Source organism: Coregonus lavaretus, assembly GCF_964263955.1.
Source record: "Coregonus lavaretus genome assembly, chromosome: 26".
Taxonomy (NCBI): domain Eukaryota; kingdom Metazoa; phylum Chordata; class Actinopteri; order Salmoniformes; family Salmonidae; genus Coregonus; species Coregonus lavaretus.
The window spans coordinates 15,296,789-15,317,563 of record NC_140013.1 but is presented as its reverse complement, the minus strand read 5'-3'; the positions used below and the strand labels follow the sequence as shown (position 1 = coordinate 15,317,563).

General features: G+C 45.5%; 1 protein-coding gene across 2 annotated transcripts in view; it reads right to left on the bottom strand.

Moving 5' to 3' along the window:
- Nucleotides 1-234: 234 nt before the first annotated feature.
- LOC311102146 (PTB-containing, cubilin and LRP1-interacting protein-like) overlaps nt 235-20,775 on the bottom strand; it is a 31,981-nt gene continuing 11,440 nt past the window's right edge. The window contains exons 3-4 of one of the 2 annotated variants that reach the window (XR_014609974.1): nt 1,778-2,630; nt 235-897 (exon numbers count right to left, since the gene is read on the bottom strand). Coding sequence is in view for 1 of the 2 variants with exons in the window: in XM_084143379.1 (XP_083999505.1) it covers nt 2,133-2,630 (498 nt within the window). In the remaining variant the exon portion in view is untranslated. Of the gene's footprint in view, nt 2,631-20,775 lie in introns of both variants that reach the window. The other variant, XM_084143379.1, reaches the window with a different exon arrangement.

Here is a 20,775-nt window from a genome sequence, read left to right as displayed (position 1 = left end):
CAATGAAAAGAGCTTTGCGGTCTGTGAATGTAAGAAATGGAGACAAATACAATTATTGGTAGGACTGGAGCAAACCTCTGGCTGTAATATTGTATGTGTACACAAACCTAATACATAAACAGCCCACGTACGATTCCTAGTACTGTGAGAAACATTTGTTATGGAGGCAAAGCATCACAGCCAACCTGAATAACGTTTTCGTAACAAAAAAGACACTTCGTCATCACCAGTCAGTCTTGGTAAATAGTTTATATGTGATTGCTTCTTTATCTTTGCAAATACTGTATAGAAAACACTTATGGTAACATTTCCAGACATTTAAAGCACGTCTGAGCCTTCAGACAAGACATGACACAGTAATCTACAGCTTTATAAACACTCTCCTCCTCTCATCCTGGCATTTCAAGCCATGTGTCCCAGGCTCACACCCTCTTAACAGCCAGTTCTATGGAACTCTACATATTCACAATTTACTGTAAAACACTGGTGCTGTCTTTGATGTTCCCTTGTTTATTTAAAATGGCTATCAACATTTAATGCTGTAATATTTGGAAACTGATACTTTTTTTTGTATTTACATAAGCTTATTGAATGAGTTTCAAATACAATGTATATATTTATATATGTACGTACTGACCAGAGCCATCTTAATAAAATCTGCTTCAGTCACAACAGACAAAATACATAACCCAACCCACTGTGAGTACCAGCATCCAGTCCATTCAAAAGAGTCTTGTTAGAAAAGGGGGTGGGGCTCTTGTGTCGTGGAGTCTTCCAGTAGCCTTCGACAGCACAGGGAAACTGAAATGTGTGTCTGGACTCAACACGCATCCAGCCCACAAGACATAATCGTTCCCTTAAGGTGTCTGTACAGAAAACTGCCCTCGCCAACTGCACCTAATCCACATATAACAATGTAGAAGAAATGCACAAAGAAAACAGTAACTAAAAGGTGTAAGGAGCTTGCAGCACGACAGACCTATAATACATTCAGCACAGGCAAAGAGGCTTCGGGCATTCTTTATGGACGGCTGTGTTTGGGGTCCTAGAACATCGGTTTCTGTGACTCTCACATTTACTTGCCCTTTTCATACGAAAAAATTATAAAATAAACGTGGCAAATGGTCACATTACTGTTTCAATTTAAAAAGCCCTGCAGAGCTTCCCAAAATGGATGCTGCGAAGGCTGTGAGAAGTTTTACACTTTTAGTTGGATTGGATTACTAGGCCGTTATCGGTCATGCTCTCTCTCCTGACAATCCTTTTTCTTAGATCACACATTCCACACACACATGCACATGCACATCCACGACTACACACACACATGTTGGGGACTGCGGGACTGAGAGACCAGCCTTGGTGTGTGTGAGAAGTGAGGCACAAAGTCAACAGACAAGACTCACTTTTGGTATGCTTCCAAATAGGAATCAAAATGTGATCGATAATGGATGACGCTCTCGTGGCCTAATATATATGTCAGGACCTCCCTCCTCCCGGCAACCTTCCACACATATATTAGAGTCAAGGCTTTCTTTTTTAAATCACACATTTAACAGTGCTACAGGCATAACTCGTAACTCCATAGTGCTGTTGTTTTAAAGTCAGAATGTGAGGCAGTGATCTGGGATTTTTAGGAAGTGATCTGGGCTTTTGATTGGGCAGCAAGGGGTGGGAGAGGGGCGAGAGGTGATGTAAAGAGGCAGAGTCTCTCTGCACATTGCAGACAGACAGACAGGCGAACAGACAGCAGCATCGAATGGGAATGTAACTGTCTTACCATTATTCACTAATCTCTAATGGGCAGATCAGGTGCTTCAATGGCTATCCAGATGTTTGAGGACCTATTTATCCAAAGAGGCAGCGCTAGTTTAGTTTCGCTTCCCCATAGGTTAGGGCTCTTGTTGTACCTTTGTCCTCTTATTTTTCCCTTTTTAAAACTACGTCCTCGTCATCCTTTAGTCGGCGTTTGCGATCTGTGTGTCGGTCAGTTTTAGTTTTTGTTCTGTGTTTTTTTTCCTTAAACCAGAGTAGAGTGAGAGAGACAGAGAGTAGAAAGAGTGCTCTGGCTGCCCCTGTGCACCTCCCCTCACGGGTTTGCGACCGGGGGAGGGGGGCGGTGGCGACCCTGGTGCTCAACCATCCTCCTCGGGGGTGGAGTCGTCTGGAGCAGAGTCGTCGGTGGCGAACTCGTCCGAGGAGCCACTCTTGTGGATACGTCCATCGCTGCGCATACTGTGGAAGGTCTTGCGGAAGGCCTCCATCATGGAGTGGGCCAGCTTCTTGGCCTCCAGCTTGCTCTCACACTCCACGGCGTGGCAGTCCATCTGGAAGGTCAGGTCGTCGTTGATCTCCCGGTAGATCCAGGCGAACACATTGGGGCTCGTGCAGTGGTCCGCTGTACAGTAGGCGATGCGTGCCACCTGATACGTGTCCATGGTGACCGAGGCCTCGCCACGCCCGTCCAGGTGGTGCAGGCGCACCTGGAAGGGGCGGATCTCCAGGAGGGAGTTGGCAGGGAGGTGCTCTTCCTGGGCCAGCGCCCGGCGGTCCCACAGGCCCACCACCGCCGACTCTGTGCAGCCCGACAGGAACTGGGTCCCTGAGATGGTCACCTTGCCCAGGTACATCACCTGTGGAGAGAACACAGAGGGAGAGAGGCTGTTAAACATCTGACAGCATCTAGTGGTACAAAACTATGACTGCCTATATGTCTAAACTGGTAAAAGTGTTGGGTTATCAATGCTAAGGTAATGGGTTCAATTCCCGCAGGGATCACGTACACATATACAGTGGGGGAAAAAAGTATTTAGTCAGCCAACAATTGTGCAAGTTCTCCCACTTAAAAAGATGAGAGAGACCTGTAATTTTCATCACAGGTACACGTCACCTATGACAGACAAAATGAGGGGGAAAAAATCCAGAAAATCACATTGTAGGATTTTTTATGAATTTATTTGCAAATTATGGTGGAAAATAAGTATTTGGTCAATAACAAAAGTTTCTCAATACTTTGTTATATACCCTTTGTTGGCAATGACACAGGTCAAAGTTTTCTGTAAGTCTTCACAAGGTTTTCACACACTGTTGCTGGTATTTTGGCCCATTCCTCCATGCAGATCTCCTCTAGAGCAGTGATGTTTTGGGGCTGTCGCTGGGCAACACGGACTTTCAACTCCCTCCAAAGATGTTCTATGGGGTTGAGATCTGGAGACTGGCTAGGCCACTCCAGGACCTTGAAATGTTTCTTACGAAGCCACTCCTTTGTTGCCCGGGCGGTGTATTTGGGATCATTGTCATGCTGAAAGACCCAGCCACGTTTCATCTTAATGCCCTTGCTGATGGAAGGAGGTTTTCACTCAAAATCTCACGATACATGGCCCCATTCATTCTTTCCTTTACACGGATCAGTCGTCCTGGTCCCTTTGCAGAAAAACAGCCCCAAAGCATGATGTTTCCACCCCCATGCTTCACAGTAGGTATGGTGTTCTTTGGATGCAACTCAGCATTCTTTGTCCTCCAAACACGACGAGCTGAGTTTTTACCAAAAAGTTCAATTTTGGTTTCATCTGACCATATGACATTCTCCCAATCCTCTTCTGGATCATCCAAATGCACTCTAGCAAACTTCAGACGGGCCTGGACATGTACTGGCTTAAGCAGGAGGACACGTCTGGCACTGCAGGATTTGAGTCCCTGGCGGCGTAGTGTGTTACTGATGGTAGGGTTTGTTACTTTGGTCCCAGCTCTCTGCAGGTCATTCACAAGGTCCCCCCGTGTGGTTCTGGGATTTTTGCTCACCGTTCTTGTGATCATTTTGACCCCACGGGGTGAGATCTTGCGTGGAGCCCCAGATCGAGGGAGATTATCAGTGGTCTTGTATGTCTTCCATTTCCTAATAATTGCTCCCACAGTTGATTTCTTCAAACCAAGCTGCTTACCTATTGCTGATTCAGTCTTCCCAGCCTGGTGCAGGTCTACAATTTTGTTTCTGGTGTCCTTTGACAGCTCTTTGGTCTTGGCCATAGTGGAGTTTGGAGTGTGACTGTTTGAGGTTGTGGACAGGTGTCTTTTATACTGATAACAAGTTCAAACAGGTGCCATTAATACAGGTAACGAGTGGAGGACAGAGGAGCCTCTTAAAGAAGAAGTTACAGGTCTGTGAGAGCCAGAAATCTTGCTTGTTTGTAGGTGACCAAATACTTATTTTCCACCATAATTTGCAAATAAATTCATTAAAAATCCTACAATGTGATTTTCTGGAGAAAAGAAATCTCAATTTGTCTGTCATAGTTGACGTGTACCTATGATGAAAATTACAGGCCTCTCTCATCTTTTTAAGTGGGAGAACTTGCACAATTGGTGGCTGACTAAATACTTTTTTCCCCCACTGTATTATAATTAATGTACCTGTTTTGTAAGTGTCTGCTAAGTGGCATATATATATATATATATATATATATATATATATATATATATATATATATATATATATATATATATATATATATATATATATATATACCAGCAAGAAACAAATATGTACACTCAGAATCATTCACCCGTTTACTAGTTGCAAATCAGTGGTTTTCTGTAAGTCTCCAGACATGATGAGAGGTTTGTCTATTTGTATGTGGTGACTGTGCTGACATGCTGAGGGACGTGTGTGTTATTTTCCCAGAGGGAAAACACTGTGTGGAGCTGAAAGTCTTCTCCTTACGGCTGCAGCAGCCAGCCAACACTCCAGAATACCATAGTAGTGACACACTACATACTGGGAAGGCTACTACACTGTACTGACAGACTTTACTCTTGAGGGAGAGAGAGTGAGAAAGAGAGAGAGAGAATGTTAAGAGGTGAGTGGGAGCGAGGAGAGGGGACAGTAAAAAGGGTTTAGGGAGGGAGAAGGGACAGTATAAAGTGTTGAGGGAGGGAGGGAGGGAGGGAGGGAGGGCCAGTCCTCCTGTCGCTCAGTGGGTAGAGCATGGCGCTTGCAATGCCAGGGTTGTGGGTTCGATTCCCACGGGGGGCCAGAACGAAAGTATGCACTCCCTACCTGTAAGTCGCTCTGGATAAGAGCGTCTGCTAAATGACTAAAATGTAAAAAATGTATAAAGTGTTGAGGGAGGGAGGGAGAAGGGACAGTATAAAGTGTTGAGGGAGGGAGGGAGAAGGGACAATATAAAGTGTTGAGGGAGGGAGGGAGAAGGGCCAGTATAAAGGGTTGAGGGAGGGAGGGAGAAGGGACAATATAAAGGGTTGAGGGAGGGAGGGAGGGAGAGGAGAGAGAGTGTAAAGGTGTAAAGCAGAGGGAGAGAGAAAGATGAACACAGACTAGTTCTCAGTGGGAGCGGGTCCAGCTCAGGCCTAGGTCCAGCAGGCACAATGGCTGACTTGAGAGAGCGCTCTCTCTCTCCACATGGTGCACTTTATGACTTTATAAAAATACACAGGGAAGGTGCCTGGCGGGAGTAAAGCACTCGCAGGCTTTCTCCTCTCAGTCTATGTTTACAGGGATGGGGGGATGGAGGGGAGGGGGTTGGGGAATACTCTCCAGAGTTCACGCCATGTGGCCTCCTGACTCCATTCCCTCACTTCCTCAGCTATGTGTGTAATGTATAAATATCAGTGAGCAGGTAAAAAAGAAAAGGAAAAAGTTAAAGACCAATCTCCTTTCCACCTCATGTATCACCTGATTTACTTAACAAAAAGCACATCTCAATAGGTGGTCCAGGTATGACATGACATGGCACAAGTGTGTGTGTGTGTGTGGGGGGGGGGGGGGGGATTTCCTCTTTTGTTCTCTATTGCTCTATTGCTCTATGGTCCCTCCCTCCCTCAAGCAAGGGGGAGGCCAATGACATCAGAGTAAACCCATCAGACCAACCCCTTGAATGGCCAATTCTTGAAGTTCGCAGTTGTGTCTAAAAAACACAATTCTGCTCAGAACATATTTTTTATTACCCTTAAGTGTGTGTACATTATTGTATTTGTATTTGGGATATTGCTTTTCAACAGGAAAAGTCCAGAAATAGCTGGAGTGCTTCTTTAAAAGATGAAGTATAACATATGACATCAGCATGTATCATACATCTCTAGACCCTAGAGCAAGCTGGCAAAATGTTATATCATTAAGAGACACAAACGTGAAGTCACAAAACACACATATGTACACAAAACACTGTATACAAACAACACAACAGTTACTCTGAAAGATAAAGTGCTATCTGATAATATGTCAAGGACAGGGGCACACAGACATGTGCAACAGTATCAATGAAAAATTGACACAGGAACTACGAAGGAGAAAAGCGAAAAAATAGGAGAAAATAGAACTTCTGTGACTTTTGTCTGACAGTTTTTTTCTTCCCTCTGGAAGTTTTGTTTAGTCTATGACCACAAGGACTATATATGGCCCCTGTCTCAGTCTCTCTCCCTCTCACCCTCCCATCTCTCTCCATCCATCCCGTTTAGACTATTTTTTCTCAGTCCCAGTCATTCCATCCACAAACTATTACAACCCTGTAGTGGTGAAGCATGGGAGAACAGAGGACAGAGGACGGTCTTCAGGCTGGCTAGCTGGTGTGGGAAACACTAGTCCCCACCACATCACACCACAGAGAGCCCAGCCAGTAGAGAAACCACAGCCAGAGCCAAGGCAGACCAAGATCCCTTTACATCCACAGTCCTGTCTGCCACCACCATGACCAACTGAATCATTCTGTAGAGATGGAGAGAGGGGAAGGGGCTAAGAGGGAGGGAGAGGTGGGAGAGAGAGGGGTAGAAGAAGGGGAAGGCCAGAGAGAAGGAGCAAGAGAGCAAGCAAGAGAGAGAGAGAGAGAGAGAGCAAATGAGAGAAAAGGGGACAGAGAGCAACCTAGGGAGTAAGCGAGACAAAGACAGCAAGAGAAATGGAGAGAGAGGGAGACAGAGCAAGCGAGATGGAGAAAGAGAGACGGACAGAAGAAAAAAGAGAGAAAACAGGCAAGCAAGAGAGCGAGACAGCAACAGAGAGATGAACAGAGAGAAAACGAGTACAGAGAGAATCCGAGTCACTGGATCCAGCTGCTGCAGCCTCAGCCTTAGCCTCAGGCAGCATGGTTGTCATCAGGGGGCGACCACAACGTTTCTCCCTCGAAGCTTCTCCAGCAGATCCATCATGGTGAAAACCTCTGGAGTTCTCAGCCAACTGACATCCACTGACATCCACCCACCAGGATATTTACAGTGGAAATACAGCATAAATTGAGCAATAATTGGTTGTTATGGTCTTTTGAGTGAATTCTTTTATTTTTCCATTTTGTATTGAGGTATTAGAGTAAAAAAAAAAAAATCTGCTTAGTAGTTGAGTGCCGGCTGGTAATGATGGCATGTGGATGTCCTATGTACTAGATATATAGAGATCTTACTATTAGACTGCACAAACATTTGAATGAAGGCTTGATGCCAATAATACATGTTAAAAGCAATAATTGAAATCTACCTTAGCATTCAAATCCAATCTATGGGTCTGTTAGATCTATCTGTCCAACTCAATTCTCTGACACTATCCCCTCTCACACTGTCCCCCCTGTCCCCTACTGCCCCATCTGTCCCAATGCCAGGCAGGTCGTACTCTGCTCTGTGTCAGGCAGCTCTGGGAGTGGCTAGGGGTTAGTAGGGACAACTGGCCCATTCTAGAGGCCCCTGGCCTACCGGTTGTACTGGGTGACCAGTGACCACACCTCACCCCACACACGCATGCACATACGTATGCACAAACACACACACACGGGCATGCACACAAACACACATACATACACACATGCACGCACACATGCACATACACGTGTGCACACACACACATATACACGGAGGGAAAGGGGCAGGAGGGAAAGGGGCAGGGAGGGGAAGGGGCATGGAGGGGAAGGGGCAGGTAGGTAGGTTGGGGTAGGCAGGAATCAGTGCAGTGAGGATGTAGAGATATAATTATTATTACACATACTGTAGTAAAAGAACGGGAAAACCCTGATTCTGACTTCACCATTTACATGTCTTGGAGGCTCAGTCAGCAGAAGACATTCAGACAGATAAGATCCGCCTCTTTCCAGAGACCCTATTAGGGTGTTTTCACATATAGTGCTCTTTAAAAGAACCGATCTCAGTCCTCTTTAAAGTGAACTCTGGGGTAAAAAAAGAAAAAGAACTCAGTTCTCTTTGTATTCACACTGCCCTTGCCTTTGAATGAGGACTCAACTCTTTTGCCAGTTTATTTCAACTATTTTGTGGACCGAGTCCTCTTTGCATTCACATTGCTATGTTTAGAAAGGAACCAAGATCTTTTTCCAACATGCACTCTGGGATTTTACAAAGTGCAGGACTAGCCATTCAATCAGAATGTGTTATCGGAAAGCTAGATATACCTACAGTACTTACATTTTGGAAGCTAATAGATTACATTTAGTTAAAATATGAGACATAATAATTGTAATATGATGAAGTTTACCGGTAGTCGTCAGTCACGTGGTGTTTGTTTACAAGCACAAAACGACAAGAGACAAGAGACCGGAGCCTTGTGAGTCACTCACTGTTGTGCAGCATGCGCCAGGTGATCTAGTTACAGTATGGAATTCACAACTAAATGTGTGCCAGCTAGATATCTTATAACCATTAAGTTAACATTCTAAAATGTGCTAAATGATCTGCAGTTGTGCATTTCGTTTGCTAATTTAGTAGCTAGTTAGCTACTGTATCAAGCTAAGTGGTTAGCTTCTTCCAAAATCAAGCTTTGCTTGGTAACAGCAGAGAATCCCCTCTTGGATCAAGAGCCTTACTGTTTAATATTAGTTTTGTGCGTGCAGCAAACTGTGAGTAGCATTTTTTAGTTACTTGTATAACTTTATGAGCTGGGACATCTGTCCTGCATATAGTTTAAGTCAGAGACTGTATAAAATGTTTGCAATGCCCTCGTTAGCATTTAGTTAGCATTCTCTGTAGGATTTTACATGTTCTTGTTAGCATTGCTAACCTTCGGATTACAGAGGCTCAGGGGGGTTGAAAATAGTGGACCTTGTGTTCAGTGCCGGTATTACCAAATATCCCAGATACCTTTTACAAAAGGGTCTGACACACACACACACAGACTTGCTGACGTGTTACTCAAGCCTCTCTCTGTGTGTCTCTGTGACAACCCAGAGGGGGTCAGAGACAAGGGGTCTGGGCTTGTCAGTCTGTCTGCTAGAGGGATTGACACCTCCTCAAGTGTAATGATATAATGATCTGTGTGTGTGTGCATGCATATAGCGTGTGTGCCGTATAGTGTGTGCATGCTTGTGTGTGTGCCTGTGTGTGTGTGTGTGTGTGTGTGCCGTCTTTGACGAGCTGATGATAACTCATCTCAGTCCCCGTTTGTGTGCTGCAGCCTCGCAGTCTGACTGGTGGCCAGGGGGCCTAAATCATGCAGCCTGGGCTCTACATAGCTCCACAGATTCCTCTCATTTCTCCCTATGTGTTTCTCCCAGCCACCCTCCCCTCCCTCCTCCAGCCTTCCCTCCATAGCTAATTGCTAACAGTGCCAAGTGCTGATCCTGATGAAGGCAGCATATTGGTTCCATCTGAACATTCTGAACACCAGAAAAAAAGACCAGGGAAAGCAAAAGCCTTGAGGGCCGAGGCAGAGGAATGCCAGAGAGCCAGAGTGGATCACTCACATACAGACAGACGGACTGACTAACACAAGGATAGGCATACAGACAGAGCAGACAGACAGACAGACAAACAGAGGTAGACAGGCAGGCCGTGAGGTGCAGGAACAGTGGGTTGGTGGCTATAACAGAGTTAAAGCATGGATATGAAGAGGGGAGTGTGAAGAGAGGAGGGAGATGTGGAGCGATAGTGTGGCAGCAGTAATGTGGGTGACTGATGAGGGGTACAGAATAGTAGAGTAGGAGGGTCAGATGTTGCATTGTACAAGGTAGGGGAGTCAGGTGGGACAAGCCATAGATGACTGTTTGGTTGGGGGAGGCGGGTTCAGATCTAAGATCAGATTGCCCTACCTCCAATCCTAACCTTAACCTTTAGGGGGTTAAAAGAATATCTGACCCTGTATCAGTGGTTAGGTTAGGGGCCTGATAGGTACTGAATACACATATGATTCCTGCTAGCTAAACAAGACACATGACTTTGCTGTGGTTGGTTAGGCCTGCATAGAGTTGTGCTGTGAGACAGACACTCAGAGAGAGAGAGAGCGAGAGCGAGAGCGAGAGCATGGTTAAACACTAGCTTGTGTGGATAAACATGTGGCCACAATTACCAGCACTGGGATTATGGAGGATTCTCTCTGTCTCTCTCTCTCCACTCTCTCTCCAGACTGTCTCCTCTCTCTTTTCCTATCTCTGTCTCCATTTTTTTCTTGTTTTTACTCAGTATCTCCCGGTCTCTTGTACATGTACGCACACACACACGCACATGCACGCACGTCGCACACACACACACTTTACAAAAGCCAAAGCTGAACCATGACTGCCAAGAGAGTACAGAATGTTTGGGCAGAATCTTTGTCATTTCTTCCCGTTGAATCACCAGAAAAAGACTTAACTCATCACCTGAACACAGCACATTGTGAGTGACCAACACATAGGTGCAGAGACCAGCGAGAGGTGAGAAGGACCGAAGGAGGGAGAAAAGAGGTGGTGGTAGAGAGAGAGAGAGAGGCAGAGAAAGAAAGAGCGGCCAGGGAGTCAAGAGCAAACATCCGCAGATCAGCTTTCCTAAACCCAACAGGGAGACAGACACTGACAGGAACATCCTGGCTCTTTCTCTCCTCTCCAGTCTCCTCTCGGCCCAGACAGAGGGTAGGTGGCGGGTAGGAGGTAGACCAGATGGAGGTGGTGGGTCGAGTGAATGGGGGTGGGGTGGGTAGCTGTGTGTGTCTGTCTATCTGTGTGTGTGTGTGTGTGTGTGCAAATGCGTGCATGTGAAGCAGTAGGACACATCCAGCAGCTGCATTCCCCCCCCTCCTCTGTACCTCTCCCTCTCTCCATCTCTCCCTCTCTATCCCAGACTGTTTACTGAATGGAGGCGCACAGCTGGTTTGTGTATCAGAGGAGATGAGAAAGAGTGAAGGACGCGAGACCAGCTGGAGAAGTGGAATTTTGGGAATGGACTGTGATGTTCAGGTACTTGTGTTGGGAACACTTCTCATAAAAACACTGTGGACCTTTCCCTGAATGCACTCCAAATCTAGGCTAACTCACACAGGAGGCTGCTGAGGGGAGGACGGCTCATAATAATGGCTGGAACGGAGCGAATGGAATGGTTATTTGATAACATTCCATTTATTCCACTCCAGCCATTACCACGAGCCTGTCCTCCCCAGTTAAGGTGCGACCAACCTCCTGTGACTGACAGAGAGAGGGAACCATGTCTATAAAACCAAAACACGCCACGACAGCCCTGGTTTAGCTACTCTAGTAGAAAGCCTTTCCTGTATTGGCATTGTAGGTTTCGAAAACGTTCTGGATCATACTGGTCTTATTTGGGATACTACCTGTGTCCAAAATGTCTCCCTATTCCCTACAGAACACACTCATAAAGCTATGGCCAAAAGCGATGCCATTTGGTATTTGTCCCTTGTCTCTCTGAGGTCCCTCTCTGTAGGCCTCCCCTAACATTACATTACTACCACAGAACTCCTGGAGAATTCCGCATTCCTGAGGCGGTTGTTAACACTCTTCTCTGCTTATTGAATCAGCCCAGTACAGCTGGCTCTGGACAGAGCTGCAGGTGAAAGAGTGGGGGTTTGTTTAAAGATGTTCTCCGGTACTTTTGTATACTTTTCAGACAGTAGTTCTGAAAGTAGCTCCACAAGCCAAAAGTGGTGTCTGAAAATTGTGTATTACATCACAAATGTGCAGATATGTGCACCACGTCATTGCTCTCTCTCTCTCGCTCTACTGTGTGTAAGTCTTGCTAGTTGTCACTCAAATGGTGAGGGGCTGAAGCTCTTTGGCTGAAACTCAAATTGCTAGAGGCTGGCCCATGTCGGGGTACATGTAGGGAAAATGGAGCAGCACAGCTTTCAGAAAACAGTCGCTTTCAAACTAGGGATTTTGTGGCTAGCTAATGGAGGTAAGTAATTCTGCTCATAGATTATGCATGTATGAACTACACATGGACACATCCAGCCCAATGCAGGAGGTTTAAAAAATACTTACTAGTCGCAAAAGTACCGTGCTTGTCTTTAAGTATGTGCTGGCTGGCTTGTGTTGAAGAACAGTGCCTGTTTGTTTGTATGTGTTTGGGTGTGGGCGGGGGACGGGGGGCGGGGGACGGGGGGCGGGGGGCGGGGGACAGGGGACAGGGGACGGGGGGCGGGTTTGTGTAGACAAAACAGACGCTGTAGGCTGCATCCCAGTGAGTCCACAGAGCCACCTCAACACTCACAATGGGGTCCTTCACATCCGCAGAACCCCACAGCATTCCTGCCACTAGACCAGATGTTTTCCCCTCTCTCTCTCTCTCTCTCTCTCTCTCTCTCTCTCTCTCTCCCTCTCTCACAGAACATGTCAATCAACACAAATGAGCTGAGGAATAGTATGACAACTTTAGCCACAACTCAAAACTTAAGCCAAATTCAGCAGGCTAGCGGGTAAGCTAACAATCTAGCTTTAAACTAGCTTAACCATGCTAGTAGAAAGAGCACATCGTGAGCTCACAGACAGATCTTGTCACTCCTAGCCTTAGTTCTTAGTGTGATGAAGGTATAGACAGCTCCGCTCCTCCGCACACTCCACTGGCTTCCAGTTGAAGCTCACATCTACTACAAAACCATGATGCTTGCCTACGGAGCTGTGAGGGGAACGGCACCTCCTTACCTTCAGGCTCTGATCAGATCCTACACCCAAACGAGGGGATTCATCCACCTCTGGCCTGCTAACCCCCCTACCTCTACAGAAGCACAGTTCCCGCTCAACCCAGTCAAAGCTTTTCGCTGCTCTGGCACCCCAATGGTGGAACAAGCTCCCCCACGACGCCAGGACAGCGGAGTCACTGACCACCTTCCGGAGACACTTGAAACCCTACCTCTTTAAGGAATACCTGGAATAGTATAACAGTAATCCTTCTACCCCCCCCTCCCCACCCCCCCCATAAAAAAGAAACATTGGGTGGTTGTCCCACTGGCTATCATAAGTTGAATGCACCAATTTGTAAGTCGCTCTGGATAAGAGCGTCTGCTAAATGACTTAAATGTAAAAATTTAAATATTGATAGAACTTAAGCTAGCTGATGGACTGGTGTCCTGTGACTTTCTGTGAGATTATATCCACTATCTGTCTCTAAGACTGTTTGTTGTACTGCACTCAACATCTCCCTTCCTTCATAAACTCCTGTTTTCATATCCCCTCTCCCATTCAACATTTTCATTATTCTTTCCATGGACAAAAATACAGAAGTGCTTTGTTCTAACACTTCTCTAAAATTAAGTTAAGTGATGTTGTGAAATGCAAGCAGAGAGAGGAAGAGATGGTGAGGAAAAATAGGATTAAAATGCTGAATAGCTGGATTTGTGGTCAGACTTGGGTTCACAGATACTTTGAGCGTTTGCTTGAGTCTGCCTGGAGTGCCAAATAGGCAGGTTTGAAAGTTCAGGGACTTTTCTATTGGTTTATTAAAGGGATACTTAGGGATTTTGACAATGAGGCCATTTATATACTTCCCCAGACTCAGATGAACTCGTGGATACCATTTTTATGTCTCTGCATGCAGTTTGAAGAAAGTTGCTAACTAGCGCTAACGTAAATGCTAACTAGCGTTAGCGCAATGACTGGAAGTCTGTTGTATCTGCAGGCATGCTAGCAGATACTAGCAGATACCATAGACTTCCAGTCATTGCGCTGACGCTAGTTAGCATTGGCTGGCAAAACTACCTCTAACTTCCTTCATACTGGACGCAGAGACATAAAAATGGTACACGTGTTCATCTGACTGTGGAAGTAGATAAAGGGCCTCGTTGCCAAAATCCCTAAGTATCTCTTTAAACCAGGCACACAAAGCAAACCAGAGTGAATTTGATATCAAACGGACCAATCTAAGGGAAGCCCTGGCTGAGATCGTCAGCGTCAAGAGAAAGTAATTAATTTAAAGCAGACATCTGCCTTACACAAACACACACCATCTCACACACTTACATTAGAATACAAAGTGACACCAGTAACACACACATTAGAATACATACTACAAAGCGAGACAAAGGCATCACTGACAGACACATGATCTATGATCTCAAACTTGCTTCTCTCTCGTTTTTACTCTCTCCCTATCTGTCAAACTCACACTACACACACACACACACACACACACACAGACACACACAAACAATTAAACTTCTAAAGCTTGAAAATCTGGCTTGAGTGTTTTTTCTTAGAATCCCACAGTGAAATAGAGCTAATGTAATATACAGAGACAGGATTGGGACCAGAGAAGAATGTCCAAGAGCTCAAGGGATTCTGTCACAAATAGTACACAGCTCCCGACTGACCCAGATGGTTATGAAATCACTGTTCTCCAAAACAACTGAAAACAGACAATAATACTCCTACCCCTCCCTGGGTCTGTCTGCAAACAGAATGCCATTATCCTGGTCCACTATTAAATCTCAAGCAGACCAAAGACTCCAGGGAAGATGTGCTCTCAAACTTTTTAAGTGCCCATGAAACCAATTTGTCAGAGTAAAATGACCAACGTTACGCAAAACTAAACAAATTAAAATGTATACTGAACAAAAATATAAATGCAACATGCAACAATTTCAAAGATTTTACCGAGTTACAGTCAATTGAAATAAATCAGTCAATTGAAATAAATTAATTAGGCCCTAATCTATGGATTTCCCATGACTGGGAATACATATATTTCCCATGACTGGGAATACATGTGCATCGATCACCACATTCTTTTGGAGAGACTGGAAACCCAAATTGGTCTACACGGACAAGTTCTGGCCTGGTTTAGATCCTACCTGTCGGAAAGATATCAGTTTGTCTCTGTGAATGGTCTGTCCTCCGACAAATCAACTGTACATTTCGGTGTTCCTCAAGGTTCCGTTTTAGGACCACTATTGTTTTCACTATATATTTTACCTCTTGGGGATGTTATTCGAAAACATAATGTTAACTTTCACTGCTATGCGGATGACACACAGCTGTACATTTCAATGAAGCATGGTGAAGCCCCAAAATTGCCCTCGCTAGAAGCCTGTGTTTCAGACATAAGGAAGTGGATGGCTGAAAACTTTTTACTTTTAAACTCGGACAAAACAGAGATGCTTGTTCTAGGTCCCAAGAAACAAAGAGATATTCTGTTAAATCTGACAATTCATCTTGATGGTTGTAAAGTCGTCTCAAATAAAACTGTGAAGGACCTAGGCGTTACTCTTGACCCTGATCTCTCTTTTGACGAACATATCAAGACTGTTTCAAGGACAGCTTTTTCCCATCTACGTAACATTGCAAAAATCAGAAATTTTCTGTCCAAAAATGATGCAGAAAAATTAATCCATGCATTTGTTACTTCTAGGTTAGACTACTGCAATGCTCTATTTTCCGGCTACCCGGATAAAGCACTAAATAAACTTCAGTTAGTGCTAAATACGGCTGCTAGAATCCTGACTAGAACCAAGAAATTTGATCATATTACTCCAGTGCTAGCTTCCCTACACTGGCTTCCTGTTAAGGCAAGGGCTGATTTCAAGGTTTTACTGTTAACCTATAAAGCGTTACATGGGCTTGCTCCTACCTATCTTTCCGAGTTGGTCCTGCCGTACATACCAATACGTACGCTACGGTCACAAGACGCAGGCCTCCTAATTGTCCCTAGAATTTCTAAGCAAACAGCGGGAGGCAGGGCTTTCTCCTATAGATCTCCATTTTTATGGAACAGTCTGCCTACCCATGTGAGAGACGCAGACTCGGTCTCAACCTTTAAGTCTTTACTGAAGACTTATCTCTTCAGTAGGTCATATGATTGAGTGTAGTCTGGCCCAGGAGTGTGAAGGTGAACGGAAAGGCTGGAGCAACGAACAGCCCTTGCTGTCTCTGCCGGGCCGGTTCCCCTCTCCACTGGGGTTCTCTGCCTCTAACCCTGTTGCAGGGGCTGAGTCACTGGCTTGCTGGTGCTCTTTCATGCCGTCCCTGGGGGGGGTGCGTCACTTGAGTGGGTTGAGTTACTGACGTGATCTTCCTGTCTGGGTTGGCGCCCCCCCCCCCCTTGGTTTGTGCTGTGGTGGAGACCTCTGTGGGCTATACTCGGCCTTGTCTCAGGATTGTAAGTTGGTGGTTGGGGATATCCCTCTAGTGGTGCGGGGGCTGTGCTTTGGCGGAGTGGGTGGGGTTATATCCTTCCTGTTTGGCCCTGTCCGGGGGTTTCTTCGGATGGGGCCACAGTGTCTCCGGACCGCTCCTGTCTCAGCCTCCAGTATTTATGCTGCAGTAGTTTATGTGTCGGGGGGCTGGGGTTAGTTGGTTATACCTGGAGTACTTCTCCAGTCTTATCCAGTGTCCTGTGTGAATTTAAGTATGCTCTCTCTAATTCTCTCGTTCTCTCTTTCTCTCTGAGAACCTGAGCCCTAGGACCATACGTCAGGACTACCGGGCATGATGACACCTTGCTGTCCCCAGTCCGCCTGGCCTTGCTGCTATTCCAGTTTCAACTGTTCTGCCTGCGGCTACGAAACCCCTACCTGTCCCAGACCTGCTGTTTTCAACTCTAAATGATCGGCTATGAAAAGCCAACTGAGAGACCTGAGCCCTAGGACCATACGTCAGGACTACCGGCCGTGGTGACTCCTTGCTGTCCCCAGTCCGCCTGGCCTTGCTGCTATTCCAGTTTAAACTGTTCTGCCTGCGGTTATGGAACCCCTACCTGTCCCAGACCTGCTGTTTTAAACTCTAATGATCGGCTATGAAAAGCCAACTGAGATTTATTCCTGATTATTATTTGACCATGCTTGTCACTTATGAACATTTTTGAACATCTTGGCATGGTTCTGTTATAATCTCCACCCGGCACAGCCAGAAGAGGACTGGCCACCCCTCATAGCCTGGTTCCTCTCTAGGTTTCTTCCTAGGTTTTGCCTTTCTAGGGAGTTTTTCCTAGCCACCGTGCTTCTACACCTGCATTACTAGCTGTTTGGGGTTTTAGGCTGGGTTTCTGTACAGCACTTCGAGATATTAGCTGATGTAAGAAGGGCTATATAAAATAAAATTGATTGATTGATTGATATATGCTGGTCACAGATACCATAAAAAAAATGGTAGGGGCGTGGATCAGAAAACCAGTCAGTATCTGGTGTGACCACCATTTGCCTCATGCAGTGCGACACATCTCCTTCGCATAGAGTTGATCAGGCTGTTGATTGTGGCCTGTGGAATGTTGTCCCACTCCTCTTCAATGGCTGTGCGAAGTTCCTGGATATTGGCGAAGAACTGGGACATTTTCAGCTTCCAGGAATTGTGTGCAGATCCTTGCGACATGGGGCCGTGCATTATCATGCTGAAACATGAGGTGATGGCAGCGGATGAATGGCACGACAATGGGCCTCAGGATCTCGTCATGGTATCTCTGTGCATTCCATTTGCCATCGATAAAATGCAATTGTGTTCATTGTCCGTAGCTTATGCCTGCCCATACCATAAACCCACCGCCACCATGGGCCACTCTGTTCACAACGTTAATGTCAGCAAACCGCTCGCCCACACAACGCTATACAAGTAGTCTGCGGTTGTGAGGCCGGTTGGACGTACTGTCAAATTCTCTACTTTGGTAGAGAAATTAACATTCAATTATCTGGCAACAGCTCTGGTGGACATTCCTGCAGTCAGCATGCCAATTGCACGCTCCCTCAAAACTTGATACATCTGTGGCAGTGTTGTGTGACAAAACTGCACATTTTAGAGTGGCCTTTTATGGTACCCAGCACAAGGTGCACCTGTGTAATGATCATGTTGTTTAATCAGTTTCTTGATATGCCACACCTGTCAGGTGGATGGATTATCTTGGCAAAGGAGAAAGGCTCACTAACAGGGACGTAAACAAATTTGTGAAATGACCTTTTTGTGCGTATGGAAAATTTCGGGGATCTTTTATTTCAGGTCATGAAACATGGGACCAACACTTTACATGTTGCGTTTATATTTTTGTTCAGTGTACTACAAATGTATATACAGTATATATATATATATATATAAATCTAAGTATAACCTTGAGGTTTATGCAGATCTGGTTGGTTGTTGGGTTCAAAGGATATGAGTTCACAGGGTCAGGGGTCATCAGTCTTTCACTTAAAAGACCACAAATAAGACCAACTAGGGAGGTTAACATAAAGAAATAAGAGAATGCAGGAAAAAAAGCCATATTAGAACCTATGTGATGTGATAATTATGTTGTTTGCTCTATAAGGCAGAGACAACAAGAAGACAGTCACACAGTGGCAGAAAAAACATAACCACATCTTTGTTTCATCACAAAACCGGAGAGCAACATCTGTACTATGAAGTCCACAAAGCATATTACATGTAACAAACAGTTACATGACCTACAGCATAGCCAAGCAAGTTAATATTTCCGACATTTGATTTAGAACCACGGAGAGTTACCCCAAGTCGGAAAGAAAACAGGAGCTGCCTGCGCTTAGTCTAATACAGTGACAACTTACCAAAAAAGAACAATTTAGGCCTAGTCCAATCAACGTAAGCTAAATATCATGTGGCTGTCCATGGTACTGATTTGTGTGTGTGTGTGTGTGTGTGTGTGTGTGCACTTGCACACAAGTAGAAAAAACATGTTGCCTCACCTACTTGTAGAGGAATGCCATAGTGTACAAATGTTTTGTTTTTGTTCCCTTGGCATTCAAGAATATATGCCACTGAGAGAATGCTAAACGTTTAGAAAAAGTAGTTTTTTAAATAAGTTAAGATCAACGGTCTGTTCAGTAAGGCTGAGACATGGATGGCCATGGGAGAAGTAGAGGGCCTGATGAAAGGTCTGGTGCTGTTACAGACAACATCCTGTCAGAGAGACCACACTGTGACTGGGAACCAGTGTTTTCCCGGATGTCTTTGACCAAAGTTGTCAACTAACCAATTAAACACATTTCCAAGGTAGGGGGAGGGAGGGCAGCCCGCCTATACAATGCTAGCGGAAACAGTGGTGTGAACACTGAGGCTGAAGCTTTTAGCTGATGAGCCGAGATGGCGAGCAGCAGAGTACACAGATCCTCAGAGCACACGTGCACACCAGGCCTCAGCTTTGTCTCCATGGAAACACTGTGCCACTGCTGCCCTCTGCAGCCGTGTCGTTATATAATCAAGGAGATGCAGACCAGAGCCAGGCGATTAGCTCGCTTTCTGGATCACGTCCAAGTCACACACACTCACAGGGGGTGCTTGTATGGTTCTTTGTTTGGTTAGTCAGTGTTCTGTCTCAAAACTGGGAACACCGAATGGAAAACTCAGCTCCCTCCCAAGCTGCAGCATATTCTTTCAGAAGCACACTGAAATAGGGAGCTTTCCTTTTCCTCTCCCTACTTCTTTACCTGGAGGAGCAGTAGATCTCAGAGCCACAAAGTGCACACACACAAACACACATACATACACACAGAGTGTGAAAGTTTAGATTCCTCCCTGAAGGTAAGTAACACACTAATACCCATCTGCAGGTGCTCTGAGTCAAGGTGGTTCCTACCAGTGGTGACTGAGTGATGGGGGAGTGGTTGGAACGTGGTTAGAACATGGTTTTAACGCGGTGTGGACCACAGCTATGGACTACATGGCAGAGATTGGGATCTAGGTTGTAGAGAGAGCAGGGTAGGCCAACGAGATGGGTGGGTGGGTAGAGGAGGCTAGGGCTAGGAATTGCCAAGTACCTCATGATACAATATTATCACAATACTTAGGTGTCAATACGATGTATTGCGATTCTCACAATTCTATACAATACTGTGATTTTATTGCGTTTCGATGTTCCAAACATATTTCTCACCATATGTCTTCTGCAGAGGGACAAGAGAGAGCCATGAGAAAACGAGTTTTGATCAGTCATGGAAATATAAGTGCTGAAAAATATAACTGTATCGATTACTATAATTTTTTATGAACTGTTTCTCTCCATATCAAAATAAACAAGAGGGGGGATATTTGGAGGGGGTAGAGCGGAGGGGGAGACCAGGGAGACCTGAGCAGTCGCTGACAGACCAGCTTTCTCACACACTGACTGACTGGGGTTTGGCCAGGTTTCCTAGCAGATCAGGAATACACACACACTCTCATGTTGACACACACACTCTCATGTTGACACACACACACACACACTCATGTTGACACACACATTCATGCTGAAACACACATTCATGCTGAAACACACATTCATGCTGAAACACATATATATGCACACATTCATGCTGAAAGAACCAAGCATGCACTGAAACACACAAGCGCATACACAAGTGAGCACACAAGCATGCAAAAGACTGCATAGAAACACACTTACACACCTCTAACGGAGCTGTTTGTATTCAAATCCCCGCCCCTCTAAAAAGCCTACTTCTGTAGCTGTGGAAATCGCCTCTCCTATCCTCTGCTTTTCCACACAAACTGAAAGCCCTGGAAAAGCATAGAGCCAGGGTGAGTAAGTAGCTGTCATTCTCCAATAAATAGATGTAGTGGTATCCATGGCAACTAAGCCAAGCTCTCTCACAGCTACCTTGAAAGGAGCAACGTATGAGCGAGGGGAAGGGGGACTGTG